The sequence below is a fragment of the Anser brachyrhynchus genome, assembly GCF_964034855.1.
Source record: "Anser brachyrhynchus genome assembly, contig: SCAFFOLD_677, whole genome shotgun sequence".
NCBI classification, from domain to species: Eukaryota; Metazoa; Chordata; class Aves; order Anseriformes; family Anatidae; genus Anser; species Anser brachyrhynchus.
Window position 1 is genome coordinate 1 of NW_027663970.1, and position 18,062 is coordinate 18,062.

Here is an 18,062-nt window from a genome sequence, read left to right on the forward strand (position 1 = left end):
CCCCTTTCTCCCCATTCTTCCCCCCATTTCCCTCTATTTCCCCGCACACCCCCCATTTTCCCCTATTTTCCCCTATTTCCTTCCTTTTGCCCCATTCTCCTCTACTTTCCCCCATTTTCCCCCCATTTTCCCCCATTTTCTCCCCCGACTCCCTTCCATTTGCCCCCATTCTCCCATTTCACCCCACTCTTTCCCTATTTTCCCCTATTTCTCCCCATTTCCTTCCACTTCCTCCCCATTTTATCCCATTTCCCCAATTTCCCCCAATTTCCCCCCCCCCACCCCCTTTTTGCTGCACTTTTCCCCGTTTCCCCCCCTTTTTTCCCCGTTTCCCCCCTGTTTCCCCCCCATTTCCCCCCCCGTTTCCCCCCCCGTCCCCCCCCGTTCCCCCCCCCGCCCCCGCTTTGCCCGATCCCCGCGCTTTTCGCCCCGGCGGCGCACCCTGGGAGTGGGGGTCGGTGTTCTGCATGATCTTGGTGAACTCCTCGTCCATGCGCTCCACCCAGCGTCAGGATGCAGCCGCGCACACCGGTACGGCTGGGGGGGGGGGGGGGCGGCGTCAGCACCCCCAAAACACCCCGAAATCACCCCAAAACCCCCCAGAACCCCCCCGAGGTGACCCCAAAGCCTCCTAAAAGCCCCCAAAACCCCCGCAAGAGACCCCAAAGACCCCAAACTCCATCCAAAGCCCCCCCGAAGGACCCCGAAAGAGCCAAAACTCCCCCCCAAATCCTCCAAGTGACCCCAAATCCCCCCAAAACCCTCCCCACGCCCCCAAAAAGACCCTAAAGCCCCCCACAGAGACCCCAAATGACCCCAAGCTCCCTCCAAAGCCCCCCCAAAAGACCCAAAAGGACCCCAAAGCCCCCCCCAAAGGACCCCAAATCGCCCCCAAAGCCTCCCAAGCGACCCCAAAGCCCCCCCAGGTGACACCCAAAAGACCCCAAAGGTCCCCAAAAAGCCCCGAAGCCCCCCAGAAATCACCCCAAAATGACCCCAACCCCCCCCAAAAGCCCCAGAGCCCCCTAAAAAGACCCCAAATGACCCCAAAGCCCCCCAAAAGGACCCCAGAAGCCTCCAAATTCCCTCCAAAGGCCCCCCAAAAGGACCCCAAATTCCCTCCAAAGGGACCCCAAACGCTGCCAACACCCCCAAAACCCCCAAAGGCCCCTCCAAAAGACCCCAAACGACCCCGAACTCCCCCAAAGCCCCCCCAAAGGACCCCCCGGCCCCCCAAAAGGACCCCAAATGACCCCAAACTCCCCCCAAACCCCCAGAAAGCCCCCCCCAAAGAACCCCAAAGCCCCCCAAAGAGACCCCAAACAGACTCCAAAGGACCCCAAAAAGACCCTAAATGACCCCAAACCACCCCCCAAAGGACCCCGAAGCCCCCCCGAAGGACCCCATGGCCCCCCTAAGGACCCCAAAGACCCCCCGAAGCCTCCAAATTCCCTCCAAAGGCCCCCCCAAAGGGACCCCAAACGCTGCCAACACCCCCAAAACCCCCAAAGGCCCCCCCAAAAGACCCCAAAAGACCCCAAACGACCCCAAACTCCCCACAGCCCCCCCAAAGGACCCCAAGGGCCCCCCAAAAGGACCCCAAGGGACCCCAAAGCCCCCCCAAAAGGACCCCAAACGACCCCAAACTCCCCCCAAGCCCCCAGAAAGCCCCCCCAAGAACCCCAAAGCCCCCCAAAGAGACCCCAAACAGACCCCAGAGGACCCCAAAGCCCCCCCAAAATATCCCAAAGACCCCAAACTCCTCCTAAACACCCACCAAGACCCCAAAGCCCCCCAAAAAGACCCTAAATGACCCCAAAGCCCCCCAAAAGGACCCCCGAAGCCTCCAAATTCCCTCCAAAGGCCCCCCCAAAGGGACCCCAAACGCTGCCAACAGCCCCCAAAGCCCCCAACGGCACCTCCAAAAGACCCCAAACGACCCCAAACTCCCCCACAGCCCCCCAGAAGCCCCCAAATTCCCTCCAAAGGGACCCCAAAACCCTGCCAACACCCCGCAAAACCCCCAAAGGCCCCCCCAAAACACCCCAAACTCCCCCACAGCCCCCCCGAAGGACCCCAAAGCCCCCCACGAGGCCCCCCCGGCCCCCCACGAGGCCCCCCCGGCGCCCCCGCACCTGCTCGGGGTTGGCGAGGTTCTCGGACTCCTCGACGATGTTCTCCCCGATGAAGATCTGGGGGTTGGCGAAGAGCACGTCCAGCAGCTCCTCGATGCACGCCAGGCACTTCTGCCACATCTCGGGCTGGGGGGGCACGGTCAGCACCCACGGCGCCCCATAGCGCCCCATAGCGCCCCATAGTGCCCCACAGCCTGCCCCACAGCCTGCCCCACAGCCTGCCCCACGGTGCCCCATAGCTCCCCATAGCGCCCCATAGCCTGCCCCACAGCCTGCCCCACGGCGCCCCATAGCTCCCCATAGTGCCCCACAGCACCCCACAGCCTGCCCCACGGCACCCCATAGCCTGCCCCACGGCCTGCCCCATAGCTCCCCATAGTGCCCCATAGCCTGCCCCATAGTGCCCCACAGAGCCCCACAGCCTGCCCCATAACATGCCCCATAGCTGGCCCCACAGTGCCCCATGGCGCCCCACAGAGCCCCATAACCTGCCCCATAGCACCCCATAACCTGCCCCATAGCGCCCCATAACCCCCCATAACCCCCCTCATAGCGCCCCATAACCCGCCCCACAGCGCCCCATAACCCCTCACAATCTATCCCACAGAGCCCCAGTGCCCCATAACCCGCCCCACAGAGCCCCACAGCGCCCCAGTGCCCCATAACCTGCCCCACAGAGCCCCATAGCGCCCCATAACCCCCCACAATCTATCCCATAGTGCCCTATAACACCCCACAGTACCCCATAACCCGCCCCACGGCACCCCAGTGCCCCATAGCGCCCCATAACCGGCTGTACAATGCCCCATAACCCCCCACAATCTATCCTACAGTGCCCCGTAACACCCCGCAGCGCCCCATAACCTGCCCCACAGCGCCCCAGTGCCCGATAACCTGCCCCACAGTGCCCCACAACCCCTCATAACCCGCCCCACAGCACCCCAGTGCCCCATAGCGCCCCATAACCCCCCACAATCTATCCTACAGTGCCCCGTAACACCCCACAGTGCCCCATAACCTGCCCCACAGCGCCCCATAACCCGCCCCACAGAGCCCCGGTGCCCCATAATCTGCCCCACAGCCTGCCCCACAGCACCCCAGTGCCCCATAACCTGCCCCACAGCGCCCCATAACCCGCCCCACAGCACCCCAGTGCCCCATAGCGCCCCATAACCCCCCACAATCTATCCTACAGTGCCCTGTAACACCCCACAGTGCCCCATAACCTGCCCCACAGAGCCCCGGTGCCCCATAACCTGCCCCACAGAGCCCCACAGCCTGCCCCACAGCACCCCAGTGCCCCATAGCGCCCCATAACCCGCTGCACAATGCCCCATAACCCCCCACAACCTATCCCATAGTGCCCTATAACACCCCACAGTACCCCATAACCCACCCCACAGCGCCCCATAACCCGCCCCACAGCGCCCCACGGCGCCCCACCTTCATGTAGGTGGCCAGGTTGGGGTTGTAGTCGTAGAGCGAGGCGATGATGTTGAACTTGATCTTCACCTCCAGCGCCACCCCCAGGTTGTTCTCGTTGGCGATGCCCACCAGCAGCTGCAGCAGCTCGATCTGCGCCGCCCTGCGCCGGGGGTCAGCCCCACGGCCGGCCCCACAGCCTGCCCCATAGCCTGCCCCATAGCCCGCCCCACAGCCCCCCCACGGCCTCACCGGTCCGTCCCCTTCTTGCCGCGCGCCTGCAGGATCTCGTTGAGCTTCTTCACCACCACGGCGTGCGTGATCTCCGTGCCCTTGGCGAACATCTTGGGCTTCTCCTGGGGGGGAGGGGGGGCACGCGTGGGGCGGGGTGTGGGGCTGCCCCATAGCGCCCTGCCGCATAGCGCTGCCCCATTGCCCTACTTCAAGGCACTGCCCCATAGCCCTGCCCCATAGCCCTGCCTCGTCGTGCAGCCCCACGGCCCTGCCCCATAACCTTGCCCCACAGCCCCATGGCGCTTCCTCATAGCCCTGCCCCATAGCCTCGCCCCATAGCCCTGCCCCATAGCCCTGCCCCATAGCCCTGCCCCATGGCCCTGCCCCATGGCCTCGCCCCATAGCCCTGCCCCATAGCCTCACCCCATAGCCCTGCCCCATAGCCTCGCCCCATAGCCCTGCCCCACAGCCTCGCCCCATAGTCCTGCCCCATAGAGCTGCCCCATAACCTCACCCCACAGCCCTGCCCCACAGCCCTGCCCCATAACCTCGCCCCACAGCCCTGCTCCATAGCCTCACCCCACGGCCCTGCCCCACAGCCCTGCCCCACATCCCCACCCCACAGCCCTGCCCCACAGCCCTGCCCCATAACCTCACCCCATAGCCCTGCCCCATAGCCCTGCCCCACGGCCCTGCCCCACATCCCCACCCCATAGCCCTGCCCCATAACCTCACCCCATAGCCCTGCCCCACAGCCCTGCCCCATAGCCCTGCCCCATAGCCCTGCCCCATAACCTCACCCCACAGCCCTGCCCCATAGCCTCACCCCATAGCCCTGCCCCATAACCTCACCCCATAGCCCTACCCCATAGCCCTGCCCCATAGCCTGCCCCACAGCCCTGCCCCATAACCCCGCCCCACAGCCCCACTCCATAGCCCCAGCCCTACCCCGTTGCCCTACTCGAGGACCCTGCCCCACACCCCTGCCCCACAACCTCCCCCCCCAGCCCTGCCCCACATCCCGCCCCACATCCCGCCCCACACCTTGACCAGGGGCACGCCGCCCTTGACCTTCTCCCACTCGCCGCCCTCGTTGTCGTCCTCCTCGTCCTCGTAGCGCCGCGCCTTGCGGTCGTGCTTCTTCTTCGCCTTCTCCTCGCGCTTCTTCTCGCCCCCGCGCTTGTCCTCGTCCCTGGGGCCGGGGGGGGGGCGGCGCCGTCACCCCCTGCCCCTCTCCGGGGGGGTTTTTGGGGCGTTTCGGGGGGATTTGCTCACTTCTTGAGGAACTTGGAGGCCAGCGACGTGTACTTGCCCTCGTCCTCGTCCGACTCCGAGTCCGTGTCCGAGTCCGAGGAGCCCCAATCCTCGTCGTCCTCCGAGTCCTCCGAGTCCTCGTCCTCCTGGGGGCGGCACCGACCCCGAATCGGCCCCAAATCCCCCCAAACTACCCCCGTAAAGCCCCAAATCCCCTCTAAATCCCCCCAAATCCCCCAAAACTGCCCAAATCCCCCCCCAAAACCCCGAACCCCACCTAAACCCGCCCCAAATCCCCCACAATTATCCCCAATCCCCCCCAATCTTCCCCCCAAACCCCCCGAGCTACCTCTGTAAAATCCCAAATCCCCCCCAAAACGCTCCCCGGCCCCCCCGTAACCCCCCCAAACCCTTCGGGTGACCCCCGCGTAAACCCAACCCCCCCCGAATCTCCTCCAAGCCCCCAAATTACCCCCACAAAAGCCCAAATCCCCCCCAACCCCCCCGTAAGCCTCTCAAACTCCCCCCGTAATACCCCAAATCCTCCTTAAATTCCCCCCAAATCCTCTAAACCCCCCCAAACTCCCCCAAAGCCCCCCTAAACCTCTCAAGTGACCCGCATAAAACCCCAAACGCCCCCTATATGCCCCAAATCCCCCCCAAACCCCCCCCAATTACCCCCATAAACCACCAACCCCCCCCCAATCCCCCCCCAAACCTCCCCAGAACCCCTCAGTCCCCCCGAACCCCCCCCAGACCCCCCCAAAATCCCCCCGAATCCCCCCCCAGACCCCTCCAAGCCCCCTGAGACCCCCCCAAGCCCTCCGAATCCCCCCCCAGACCCCCCAAAGCCCCCCGAAGCCCCCCCCAGACCCCTCCAAGCCCCCCGAGACCCCCCGAAGCCCCCCGAGACCCCCCCAAAATCCCCCCGAACCCCTCCCCAGACCCCTCCAAGCCCCCCCAGACCCCCCCAAGCCCCCCGAACCCCCCTCCCAGACCCCCCGAGACCCCCCCAGACCCCCCCACGCTCCCCGAGACCCCCCCAGACCCCCCCCCCCCCCACCTCCATCTTCTTCAGGAAGCGGCCCCGCGCCTCCCCGGCCTCCTTCTTCTTGAGGAAGGCGGCGGCGCTCAGCCCGTCCTCGTCCTCGTCCTCCTCCGACGAGCTGGAGCCTGGAGGGGGGCACGGTCAGCCCCACGGCCTGCCCCACGGCCTGCCCCACGGCCTGCCCCACGGCGGGTCCCTGCCCCACGGCCTGCCCCACGGCCTGCCCCACGGCCTGCCCCATAGCGGGTCCCTGCCCCACGGCGCGCCCCACGCACCCTCCGAGTCGCGGCTCTTCTTCTCCTCGTCCTCATCCGCCGACTGCTCCGGGTTCTGCAGGGGCCAGCAGCGGGGTGAGCGCCCTCCGTGCCCCACATCCTGCCCCACATCCTGCCCCACACCCTGCCCCACACCCTGCCCCACACCCCGCCCCACACCTGCTTGTAGCTGGCGATCAGCGCCTCGTAGTCGCGGTTGTACTTGCGGATCTTCTGGCGCAGGGTGCTCAGCGCCTTGGCGTTGTTCTTGTTCATCTTCTTCTTCCCCTCCTTGTCCTCCCACAGCTGCGGGGCGGCGCCGGGGGGCTCAGCACCCCCCCGGGGGGCCCCAAAACCCCCCCCGGGACCCCCGAAACCCCCCCAGGGACCCCCAAAACCCCCCTGGGACCCCCAAAACCCCCCCAGGGACCCCCAAACCCCCCCCCGGGACCCCCAAACCCCCCCCCCCGGGACCCCCAAACCCCCCCAGGGACCCCCAAAACCCCCCCAGGGCCCCCCAAAACCCCCCTGGGACCCCCAAAACCCCCCCGGGGAGCCCCAAACCCCCCCGGGACCCCCAAACCCCCCCCCCCGGGACCCCCAAACCCCCCCCCCGGGACCCCCAAACCCCCCCCGGGACCCCCAAATCCCCCCCAGGGACCCCCAAATCCCCCCCAGGGACCCCCAAATCCCCCCCCGGGACCCCCAAACCCCCCCGGCACCTCGTTGAGGTAGTCCTCGAGGTCGGCGAGGATGCGGACGTAGAAGCGGGGGACGCCCTCCTTGTCCACGATGCCGCGCGCCTTGGCGAAGGCGCGGCCCAGCAGCTCGAACTCCTCCAGGCACTTGGTGACGTCGCGGATCTTCATGGCGTTGCGGATCGTCTTGATCAGGTTGGCGAGCTCCTCGAAGCTGCGGGGCGGCGCCGGGGGTCAGCCCCATGGCCGGCCCCATAGCGTGCCCCACGGCGCGCCCCACGGCCGGCCCCGCGGCTCACCGCTTGTCCTTGGCGCTGCGCACCACGCGCTTGGTGTCCTCCTCATCCTCGCTCAGCAGGATGGGCCTGGGGACGGCGGGGGGGGGGGGGAAGGTGTGGGGCTGCCCCATAGATCGCCCCCCGCACCCACAGAGTCTCCCCCAGCCCCACAGATACCCCCAAGCCCCACAAATTCCCCACCCAGCCCCACACATCCCCACCCCCAAGCCCTATAGATCCCCCCAGCCCCATAGATCCCCCCAGCCCCATAGATCCCCCCAGCCCCATAGATCCCCCCAGCCCCATAGATCCCCCCAGCCCCATAGATCCCCCCAGCCCCATAGATCCCCCCAGCCCCATAGGTCCCCCCAGCCCCATAGGTCCCCCCAGCCCCATAGGTCCCCCCAGCCCCATAGGTCCCCCCAGCCCCATAGGTCCCCCCAGCCCCATAGGTCCCCCCAGCCCCATAGGTCCCCCCAGCCCCATAGGTCCCCCCAGCCCCATAGGTCCCCCCAGCCCCATAGATCCCCCCAGCCCCATAGATCCCCCCAGCCCCATAGATCCCCCCAGCCCCATACATCCCCCCAGCCCCATACATCCCCCCAGCCCCATACATCCCCCCAGCCCCATAGATTCCACCCCCAGCCCCATAGATTCCACCCCCAGCCCCATAGATTCCACCCCCAGCCCCATAGATTCCACCCCCAGCCCCATAGATTCCACCCCCAGCCCTATAGACCCCCCCCCGGCCCCACAGACCCCCCCCCGGCCCCACAGACCCCCCCCGGCCCCACAGACCCCCCCCCGGCCCCACAGACCCCCCCCCGGCCCCACAGACCCCCCCCCGGCCCCCCAGACCCCCCCCCGGCCCCGCAGACCCCCCCCCGGCCCCGCAGACCCCCCCCCGCCCCCCAGCCCCCCCTCACTTGCTGTAGTTGCCGCCCGCCGGCTTGGCCACCAGCTCGTCCCCCGACACGGACGACTCGGACTCGCTGTCGGAGCCGGTGGTGAAGAAGCGCGACATCCTGCTGGGGGGGGGCGTCAGTGGGGCGCCCCATAGCGCCCGGCCCCATAGATCCCCGCCCCATAGATCCCCGCCCCATAGATCCCCCCCCATAGATCCCCAGCCCCATAGTGCCCAGCCCCATAGATCCTTGCCCTGTAGTGCCCAGCCCGCCCCATAGCGCCTGCCCCATAGATTCCTGCCCCATAGCGCCCGGCCCCATAGCGCCCAACCCGCCCCATAGATCCCCGGCCCCATAGATCCCCGGCCCCATAGATCCCCGGCCCCATAGATCCCCGGCCCTATAGATCCTGGGCCTATAGCGCCCAGCCCGCCCCATAGCGCCTGCCCCACAGATCCCAGCCCCACACCCCCGTGCCCCGTGGGGCCTACCCCACCGATCCCAGCCCCACAGGCCCCCGATCTCCGGCCCCACGGGTCCCGGCCCCACACCGTCCCGGCCCCACCCCCCCCTGCCCCACAGATCCCCAGCCCCCCAGCTCCCCCCGCCCCACATCTCCGGCCCCACACCCCCCCCTCCCCCCCCCCCCCGCTCACGCGGCCGCTCCGCTCCCGGCGCTGCGCAGCACGGAAAGGCCGGGCCCCGCCCCGCTCCCGCGCGACGGAAGTGACGTCACCGCCCCCCGCGCCCCATGGCACGCCGGGAAACCGAGTCCGCGGCGGGCCCCGCCCCCCTCGAGCCCCGCCCCCTCTCCCCAAAGCCCCGCCCCCTCTCCCCAAAGCCCCGCCCCCTCCCCAAGCCCCGCCCCCTCCCCAAGCCCCGCCCCCTCCCCAAACCCCGCCCCTCCCCCAAGCTCCGCCCCCTCCCAAGCCCCGCCCCCTTCCCAAGCCCCGCCCCCCTCCCCAAGCCCCGCCCCTTCCCCAAGCCCCGCCCACAGACGAGAACAGCCGGGAGGGAGGGGGGGAGGTTTATTGGGGGCGTGGCCAGCCCCGGAGGGGGCGTGGTCAGCCCCGGGGGGGCGTGGCCAGCCCCTGGGTGGGCGTGGCCACCCCGGTGGGCGTGGTCAGGGGGCGTGGCCACCCGGTGGGCGCGGTCAGGGGGCGGGGCCATCTCGGTGGGCGTGGTCAGGGGGCGTGGCCCCCCGGGGCGCGGTCAGGGGGCGGGGCAGAAGGCCCGGTGCGCGCCCAGCGCCGCCGCCGCCGCCAGCGCGATCCCGGCGGAGTCGGACACGGAGCCCGCGGCCGCCGCGAACTCGCGCTCGGCCCGGGGGGACTGGGGGGGGAGAGAGGGGGGGGGGGCGTGGGGACCCCATAGGGACCCCATAGGGACCCCCATTGGGACCCCCAACCCCCCATAGGGACCCACAGCGCCCCATAGCGGGACCCATGGGACCCACAGGGACCCCACAGATCCCACAGGGACCCCATAGGGACCTCATAGGGACCCCGTAGGGACCCACAGAGGCCCCATAGGGACCCCCAACCCCCCCATAGGGACCCACAGCGCCCCATAGCGGGACCCAGGGGACCCCCAGAGACCCCAATGGGACCCCATAGGGACCCACAGCGCCCCACAGGGCCCCCCCGCACCCCCCCAGCACCCCCCAGCCACCCCACAGCGCCCCCGTAACGCCCCACAGAGACCCTCCCCAGCCCCATAGCGCCCCCCAACCACCCCACGGTGCCCCACAACCCCATAACGCCCCCCCCAGCCGCCCCGTAACACCCCGTAGGGCCCCCCAACGCCCCCCCAGTGCCCCACAGCTCCCCCCAACCACCCCCCAGTACCCCCAACCACCCCATAGCGCCCCCAGCTGCCCCACTGAGCCCCCCCCGGCCCCACGGAGCCCCCCCAGCCCCACGGACCCCCCCCCCCTGCCCCACGGAGCCCCCCCCTGCCCCACGGACCCCCCCCGGCCCCAGGGACCCCCCCGGCCCCACGGAGCCCCCCCCCGGCCCCACGGAGCCCCCCCCGGCCCCACGGACCCCCCCCGGCCCCACGGAGCCCCCCCCGGCCCCACGGAGCCCCCCCGGCGCCCACCTCGGCGCGCACGTTGAGGAAGGCGTTGCCGTAGGCCGTGCCCCCCAGCAGCCCCTCCAGCAGCACCAGGGCGAAGGCGGCGCTGAGGCCGGGCAGGAACGGGGCGGCCACGGCCCCCAGCAGCACCCCCGCCGTCAGCCCCTGCGGGCGGGGCCACGGGGGGCGGGGTCAGGGGTGGGCGGGGCCAGGGGGTGGGCGGGGCCAGGAGGGTGGGCGTGGCCAGGGGGCGGGGCTATGGGGCAAGGCTGTGGGCGTGGCCAGGGGGTGGGCGTGGCCGGGGGGCGGGGCTATGGGCATGGGGCGGGGCTGTGGGGTGGGGCTGTGGGCGTGGTCAGGGGGTGGGCGTGGCCGGGGGGCGGGGCTATGGGCATGGGGTGGGGCTGTGGGCGTGGCCATCGGGTGGGCGTGGCCAAGGGGCGGGGCTACGGGGCGGGAGGCCGGGCGGCAACCACGGGGCAGGGCTGCGGGCGTGGCCAAGGGGCGGGGCCTCGTCGGGGCGTGGCCTACAGGGGGCGTGGCCTGCGGGGGCGTGGCCTTAAGGGGCGTGGCCTACGGGGGGCGTGTCCCCACCTGCAGCAGGGCCAGCACCCAGATGGGGCGGAAGCGGCAGCAGCGCAGCGACGAGCGCGAGGCGAAGACGGCGCCTTGGTACAGCAGCTGGTACCTGCGGCGAGACCCACGGCTGCCCCACACGGCCCTGCCCCACATCGCCCTGCCCCACACATCCCCGCCCCACACATCCCCGCCCCACACATCCCCGCCCCACACCCCCCCGCCCCACACATCCCCGCCCCACACATCCCCCTGCCCCACACATCCCTGCCCCACATCCCCCTGCCCCACACATCCCTGCCCCACATCCCCCTGCCCCACACATCCCTGCCCCACATCCCCCTGCCCCACACATCCCCGCCCCACACCCCCCCGCCCCACACATCCCCGCCCCACACATCCCCGCCCCACACATCCCCGCCCCACACATCCCCGCCCCACACATCCCTGCCCCACACATCCCCGCCCCACACCCCCCCGGGCTCACCAGCGGTACTGCTCGCTGTGGGTCAGGGAGGACTCGGGGAAGTAGAGCAGCTCCAGCTGGGGGGAAAAGGGGGCTGCCCCACGGCGCGTGGCCTGCCCCACAGCGCGCCCCACAGCGCCCCATAGCGCGCCCCACAGCGCCCTGCAGCGCTTCCTCCCAGCCCCACACCTCCCCCCTTCAGCCCCATAGCGCCTCTCCCAGCCCCACACTTCTCCCTCCCCGGCCCCACAGCGCCCTCCCCCGGCCCCACATCTCCCACCCCACATCTCCCCCCTCAGCTCCACGCTGCTTCCCCCCAGCCCCACGGCTCCCACCCCACTCCCCCAGCCCCACAGCGCCCCACAGCGCCCCCAGCCCCATAGCGCCCCCGGCCCCACAGCGCCCCCAGCCCCACAGCGCCCCCGGCCCCATAGCGCCCCATAGCGCCCCCAGCCCCATAGCGCCCCATAGTGCCCCCAGCCCCATAGCGCCCCATAGCGCCCCCGGCCCCACCAGGCCCTGGTTGATGAAGTACTCCGCGAAGTAGACGAAGCCGAGCGGCGCCATGTGCTTGAAGATCCTCTGGGGGGGGGGGGGGCAGGAGGCGGTGAGGACCCCCTGCCCCACACCCCCTGCCCCATAGCGCGCCCCACACCCCCTGCCCCACAGCGCGCCCCACATCCCGCCCCAAATCCCCCCCAGACACCGCATCCTTCTCCCTTCCTCACGTCTCCTGCCCCACACCGTGCCCCACACCCTGCCCCACGCCCTGCCCCACACACTGCCCCACACCGAGCCCCCCCCTCACCTTCACCACCTTCCACTTCTGCGCCGCCCCCAGCCCCACATCGGGGCCGGGCCCCAGCAGCGGCTCCTGGGCCGGGGGGGGAGCCTGGGGGGGCCGCAGGAGGCAGAAGTAGCTGCGGGGACGGAACCGTGGGGCCGCTGTGGGGCGGCTGTGGGGCAGGCTATGGGGCAGCCATGGGGCAGGCTATGGGGTGGCAATGGGGCTGCAATGGGGCTGCTATGGGGTCGTTATGGGGCAGCCATGGGGCGGCCGTGGGGCTGCTATGGGGCAGCCATGGGGAAGTTATGGGGCCACCATGGGGCCTCTATGGGGCAGCTATGGGGCAGCCATGGGGCAGGCTATGGGGCAGGCTATGGGGCAGGCTATGGGGTGGCAATGGGGCTGCTATGGGGCCACCATGGGGTCGTTATGGGGCCACCATGGGGCCTCTATGGGGCAGCTATGGGGCAGCCATGGGGCAGTTATAGGGCAGCTATGGGGCAGCCATGGGGAAGTTATGGGGCGGCTATGGGGTGACTATAGGGAAGTTATGGGGCGGCTATAGGGCAGCCATGGGGCGGCCATGGGGTGGGTATGGGGCGGACATGGGGCGGCTATGGGGAAGTTATGGGGCAGCCATGGGACAGCCATGGGGCGGCTATGGGGCGCTATGGGGCGGCTATGGGGCGGCTATGGGGCAGTTATGGGGCGGCTATGGGGTGACTATGGGGAAGTTATGGGGCGGCTGTGGGGCAGCTATGGGGCCACCATGGGGCGGCTATGGGGTGACTACAGGGAAGTTATGGGGCAGTTATGGGGCAGCCATGGGGCGGCTATGGGGCGCTATGGGGCGGCCGTGGGGCGGCCGTGGGGCGGCAGCCCCCCTACCTGAGCAGCGTCAGCGGCGGCAGCAGCAGCAGCGGGAGCAGCGCCCGGGGGGGGCTGAGCCCGGCCTGCGTCAGCCCCAGGTAGGCCAGGGCCCCCCCCAGCCCCGCCGCCCCCGTGCCCGAGGACCAGCAGGACAGCGCCGAGCTGCGGGCGGCCGCCACCCGTGGGGGCACCGCCGGGCCCACAGCGGGGCCCCGGACCCACAGCGGGGCCCCCGGACCCATAGCGACCCCCCCAGCCCCATAGGGACCCCTCCAACCCCATAGGGACCCCCTCCCAGCCCCATAGGGACCCCCTCCAGCCCCATAGGGACCCCCTCCCAGCCCCATAGCGACCCCCCCCAGCCCCATAGGGACCCCCCCAGCCCCATAGGGACCCCCCAGCCCCATAGGACCCCCCCCCAGCCCCATAGGGACCCCTCCAGCCCCATAGGGACCCCCCCAGCCCCATAGGGACCCCCCCAGCCCCATAGGGACCCCCCAGCCCCATAGGACCCCCCCCCAGCCCCATAGGGACCCCTCCAGCCCCATAGGGACCCCTCCAGCCCCATAGGGACCACCTCCCAGCCCCACAGCGCCACCCCCAGCCCCATAGCAACCCGCCCCAGCCCCATAGGGACACCCCCCAGCCCCATAGCGACCCCCCCAGCCCCATAGGGACCCCCTCCCAGCCCCACAGGGACCCCCCCAGCCCCATAGGGACCCCCTCCCAGCCCCATAGGGACCCCCCCAGCCCCATAGGGACCCCCCCCAGCCCCATAGCGACCCCCCCCCAGCCCCATAGGGACCCCCCCCCAGCCCCACAGGGACCCTCCCAGCCCCATAGTGACCCCCTCCCCTCCCCATAGGGACACCCCCAGCCCCATAGGGACACCCCCAGCCCCATAGGGACACCCCCAGCCCCACAGCACCACCCCCAGCCCCATAGGGACCCCCCCAGCCCCATACTGACCCCCTCCCAGCCCCATAGGGACACCCTGAGCCCCATAGGGACCCCCCCAGCCCCACATCTCCTGCCCCAGCCCCACAGCGACCCCCGTCGCTCCCCCTTACCTCCAACCCCCGCACCCCCCAGCCCCCCAGGGTGCCCCCCCTGCCCCACAGCACCCCCCAGCCCCACACGAGCACCCCCAGCCCCACAGCACCCCCCCAGCCCCATAGCGCGCCCCCCCCCAGCCCCGTACCTGGGGTACAAGGAGCTCAGCGCCAGGAACGTCACCTCCCCCAGCCCCGAGGAGGCGCTGGCCAGGACCACGCCTGGGGGGCAGCAAAGTCACCCCCGCCCCACGGCCCTGCCCCACGGCCCTGCCCCACAGATCCGCCCCACAGATCCGCCCCACAGATCCGCCCCACGGCGCCCCACTCACCCCCCAGGCTGACGGCCACGCCGGCGGCGGCGGCCACGAGCGCGAAGCTGCCCCACGCCGCGGCGGTGACGGCGACGACGCGCAGGCTTGGGGGGCGCGGGGAGGCGTCAGCGGGGCCGCCCCACGGCGCCGCGGCCCCCCCCCAACCCCCCCCCCCCCGCTCACTTGTAGGGCAGGAGGTGGATGCAGAAGGGGGCGGCCAGCTTGATCAGCAGCGTGGGCAGGATGTCGGCCAGCAGCACCGCCTGCCGCGACCCACAGCTTGGGGGGCTGCCCCATAGCGCCCCGCGGCCTACGGGGCCGCCCCGCGGAGCCCCACGGCCTATGGGGCTGCCCCACGGAGCTCTATGGGGCCGCCCCGCGGAGCCCCACAGCCTATGGGGCCGCCCCATAGCAACCCACATCCTATGGGGCTGCCCCACGGAGCTCTCTAGGCTATGGGGCTGCCCCACGGAGTTCTATGGGGCCGCCCCATGGAGCCCCACGGCCTATGGGGCTGCCCCATAGCAACCCACATCCTATGGGGCTGCCCCACGGAGTTCTATGGGGCCGCCCCATGGAGCCCCACGGCCTATGGGGCTGCCCCATAGCAACCCACATCCTATGGGGCTGCCCCACGGAGCTCTATGGGGCCGCCCCACGGAGCCCCACGTCCTATGGGGCTGCCCCACGGAGCTCTATGGGGCCGCCCCATGGAGCCCCACGGCCTATGGGGCTGCCCCACGGAGCTCTATGGGGCCGCCCCATGGAGCCCCACAGCCTATGGGGCCGCCCCACGGAGCCCCACGGCCTATGGGGCTGCCCCACGGAGCTCTCTAGGCTATGGGGCTGCCCCACGGAGCTCTATGGGGCCGCCCCACAGCCTATGGGGCTGCCCCACGGAGCCCCACATCCTTATGGGGCTGCCCCACGGAGTTCTATGGGGCCGCCCCATGGAGCCCCACAGCCTATGGGGCTGCCCCACGGAGCTCTCTAGGCTATGGGGCCGCCCCACGGAGACCCACATCCTATGGGGCTGCCCCACGGAGCCCCACGGCCTATGGGGCCACCCCATGGAGCCCCATGCCCTATGGGGCTGCCCCATGGAACCCTGTGGGGCTGCCCCATAGCAACCCACATCCTATGGGGCTGCCCCACGTCCTATGGGGCCGCCCCACGGAGCCCCATGTCCTGTGGGGCTGCCCCATAGCTACCCACAGCCTATGGGGCTGCCCCACGGAGCTCTATGGGGCCGCCCCACGGAGCCCCACAGCCTATGGGGCTGCCCCACGGAGCTCTCTAGGCTATGGGGCCGCCCCATGGAACTCAGTGGGGCTGCCCCATAGCAACCCACAGCCTATGGGGCCGCCCCATGGAGCCCCATGCCCTATGGGGCTGCCCCATGGAACCCTGTGGGGCTGCCCCATAGCAACCCACAGCCTATGGGGCTGCCCCACGGAGCTCTCTAGGCTATGGGGCCGCCCCACGGAGACCCACATCCTATGGGGCTGCCCCACGGACCTCTATGGGGCCGCCCCACGGAGCCCCATGCCCTATGGGGCTGCCCCATGGAGCTCTATGGGGCCACCCCACGTCCTATGGGGCCGCCCCACGGAGCCCCATGCCCTATGGGGCCGCCCCACAGGTCACAGGGCTGCCCCGTAGCGCCCCACGTCCCGGCCCCATGAGCAAAACCCCGCAGGAAACAAACCAAAAAAGGAAAGGCCCCGCCCCGACAAGCCCCGCCCCCACGGCCACACCCACACAAGCCCCGCCCCCTCCCCGAGCCCCACCCGCTTAAGCCCCGCCCCCTGCCCTAGGCCCCGCCCCCTCCCCAGACCCCGCCCCCTGCCCTAGGCCCCGCCCCCTGCCCTAGGCCCCGCCCCCTCCCTTAGGCCCCGCCCCTCCCCTAGGCCCCGCCCCCTCCCTTAAGCCCCGCCTCCTCCCTTAGGCCCCGCCCCCTCCCCAGGCCCCGCCCCTCACCCCGGTGGAGATGGGGCTGCAGTCGTAGCGGGAGCCGTTCTGGGGGGCCGGCGGCATCTGGGGGGGGGGGGACGGGGACAGGGGGGGTCACGTGAGGGTGGTGGGGTCACGTGACGGTTGGGGGGGGTCACGTGAGGGTTGGGGGAGGGGTCACGTGACCCCCCCCATGGGCCCGGCACCCACCTCGGGGGGCCGCAGGATGTCGTGGGCGGCGCTGAGCATCACCACGTAGGGGGTGTTGTTGCAGAGCCCCAGCAGCCTGGGGGCGGGCCCCGTAAGCGTGGGGCTGCCCCCCAAGTGTGGGGCTGCCCCCCAAGTGTGGGGCTGCCCCCCAAGTGTGGGGCTGCCCCCCAAGTGTGGGGCACGCGCGCGGGGCTCACCAGAAGGCGGCGTCGTTCCGGCAGCGCTCGGCCAGGGGCGGCTCCGGGGGGTCCTCATCTGTAAGGGGGGGGGGGCAGTGTGGGGCGGGCTATGGGGCGGGTGTGGGGCTGGGTGTGGGGCGGGCTATGGGGCGGGTTAAGGGGCTCTATGGGGCAGGGCTGGGGCGCTGTGGGGCAGGCTATAGGCGCTATGGGGCGGGTTATGGGTGGCTATGGGGCAGGCTGTGGGGCAGGGCTGGGGCCTTATGGGGCGCTGTGGGGCAGGCTGTGGGGCAGGACTGGGGTGCTATGGGGCGGGTTATGGGGCGCTGTGGGGCGCTGTGGGGCTCTGTGGGGCAGGTTATGGGTGGCTATGGGGCAGGCTGTGGGGTGGGCTATGGGGCAGGTGTGGGGCTGGGTGTGGGGCGGGCTATGGGATGGGTTAAGGGGCTGTATGGGGCGCTATGGGGCAGGGCTGGGGCGCTGTGGGGCAGGCTATGTGGCGCTATGGGGTGGGTTATGCGTGGCTATGGGGCGCTATGGGGCCCTATGGGGCTGGCTATGGGGGGCTATGGGGCAGGGCTGGGGCGCTATGGGGCAGGTTATGGGTGGCTACAGGGCAGGCTGTGGGGCGGGTATGGGGCGGGTATGGGGCAGGCTATGGGGCAGGTTAAGGGGCTCTATGGGGCGCTATGGGGCAGGGCTGGGGCGCTGTGGGGCAGGCTATGTGGCGCTATGGGGCTGGCTATGGGGCGCTGTGGGGCGCTGTGGGGCGCTATGGGGGGCTATGGGGCGCTATGGGGCGGGTTATGGAGCGCTATGGGGCGCTGTGGGGCCCTATGGGGCGCTGTGGGTGGCTATGGGGCACTATGGGGCGCTATGGGGCAGGGCTGGGGCCCTATGGGGCCCTATGGGGCGCTATGGGGCCCTATGGGGCCCTATGGGGCGCTGTGGGGCGCTGTGGGGCGCTGTGGGGCGCTATGGGGCCCTATGGGGCGCTATGGGGCCCTATGGGGCGCTGTGGGGCGCTGTGGGGCGCTGTGGGGCAGGGCTGGGGCGCTATGGGGCGCTATGGGGCAGGCTATGGGGCGCTGTGGGGCAGGCTATGGGGCGCTGTGGGGCGCTATGGGGCCCTATGGGGCGCTGTGGGGCGCTGTGGGGCGCTGTGGGGCAGGGCTGGGGCGCTATGGGGCGCTATGGGGCAGGCTATGGGGCGCTATGGGGCGCTGTGGGGCCCTATGGGGCGCTATGGGGCTGGCTATGGGGCGCTATGGGGCGCTGTGGGCCCGGCCCCCCCCGCTCACCGCCACCCCCGGCCCGTGCCGGCTCCGCCATCGCTGCAGGGAGCGGCTCC

At 70.9% G+C, this 18,062-nt stretch overlaps 2 protein-coding genes across 4 annotated transcripts; both read right to left on the minus strand.

Moving 5' to 3' along the window:
* Positions 1-441: 441 nt before the first annotated feature.
* LOC308186562 (eukaryotic translation initiation factor 3 subunit C-like) lies at positions 442-8,367 on the minus strand (the record flags this gene model as incomplete). Its single annotated transcript, XM_080608694.1, is given in 14 exon segments — positions 442-502; positions 504-527; positions 529-537; positions 2,136-2,261; positions 3,579-3,720; positions 3,810-3,913; positions 4,836-4,983; positions 5,067-5,191; positions 6,109-6,218; positions 6,369-6,423; positions 6,528-6,653; positions 7,070-7,259; positions 7,345-7,410; positions 8,250-8,367. Coding segments are annotated over 14 exon segments (1,384 nt in total), but the record flags the coding sequence as incomplete, so codon positions are not given.
* An 875-nt stretch (positions 8,368-9,242) lies between these two features.
* CLN3 (CLN3 lysosomal/endosomal transmembrane protein, battenin) lies at positions 9,243-18,056 on the minus strand. 3 transcript variants are annotated; one of them, XM_080608697.1, is made up of 15 exons: positions 18,013-18,056; positions 16,730-16,787; positions 16,533-16,608; positions 16,350-16,406; positions 14,553-14,632; positions 14,388-14,473; positions 14,205-14,277; positions 13,022-13,165; positions 12,155-12,266; positions 11,860-11,928; positions 11,368-11,423; positions 10,899-10,992; positions 10,329-10,469; positions 9,396-9,560; positions 9,243-9,319 (listed from the first exon to the last, which is right to left on the minus strand). In XM_080608697.1, exons 1-14 carry the CDS (start codon positions 18,041-18,043, stop codon positions 9,441-9,443), a joined length of 1,197 nt encoding a protein of 398 aa, XP_080464823.1. In that variant the 5' UTR covers positions 18,044-18,056; the 3' UTR covers positions 9,243-9,319; positions 9,396-9,440. The 3 variants fall into 3 exon arrangements, with proteins under 3 accessions (XP_080464823.1, XP_080464822.1, XP_080464821.1); XM_080608696.1 differs by lacking the exon at positions 9,243-9,319 and having other exon boundaries at positions 9,355-9,560; XM_080608695.1 differs by lacking the exon at positions 9,243-9,319 and having other exon boundaries at positions 9,355-9,560; positions 11,368-11,459.
* Between the last annotated feature and the right edge of the window lie 6 nt (positions 18,057-18,062).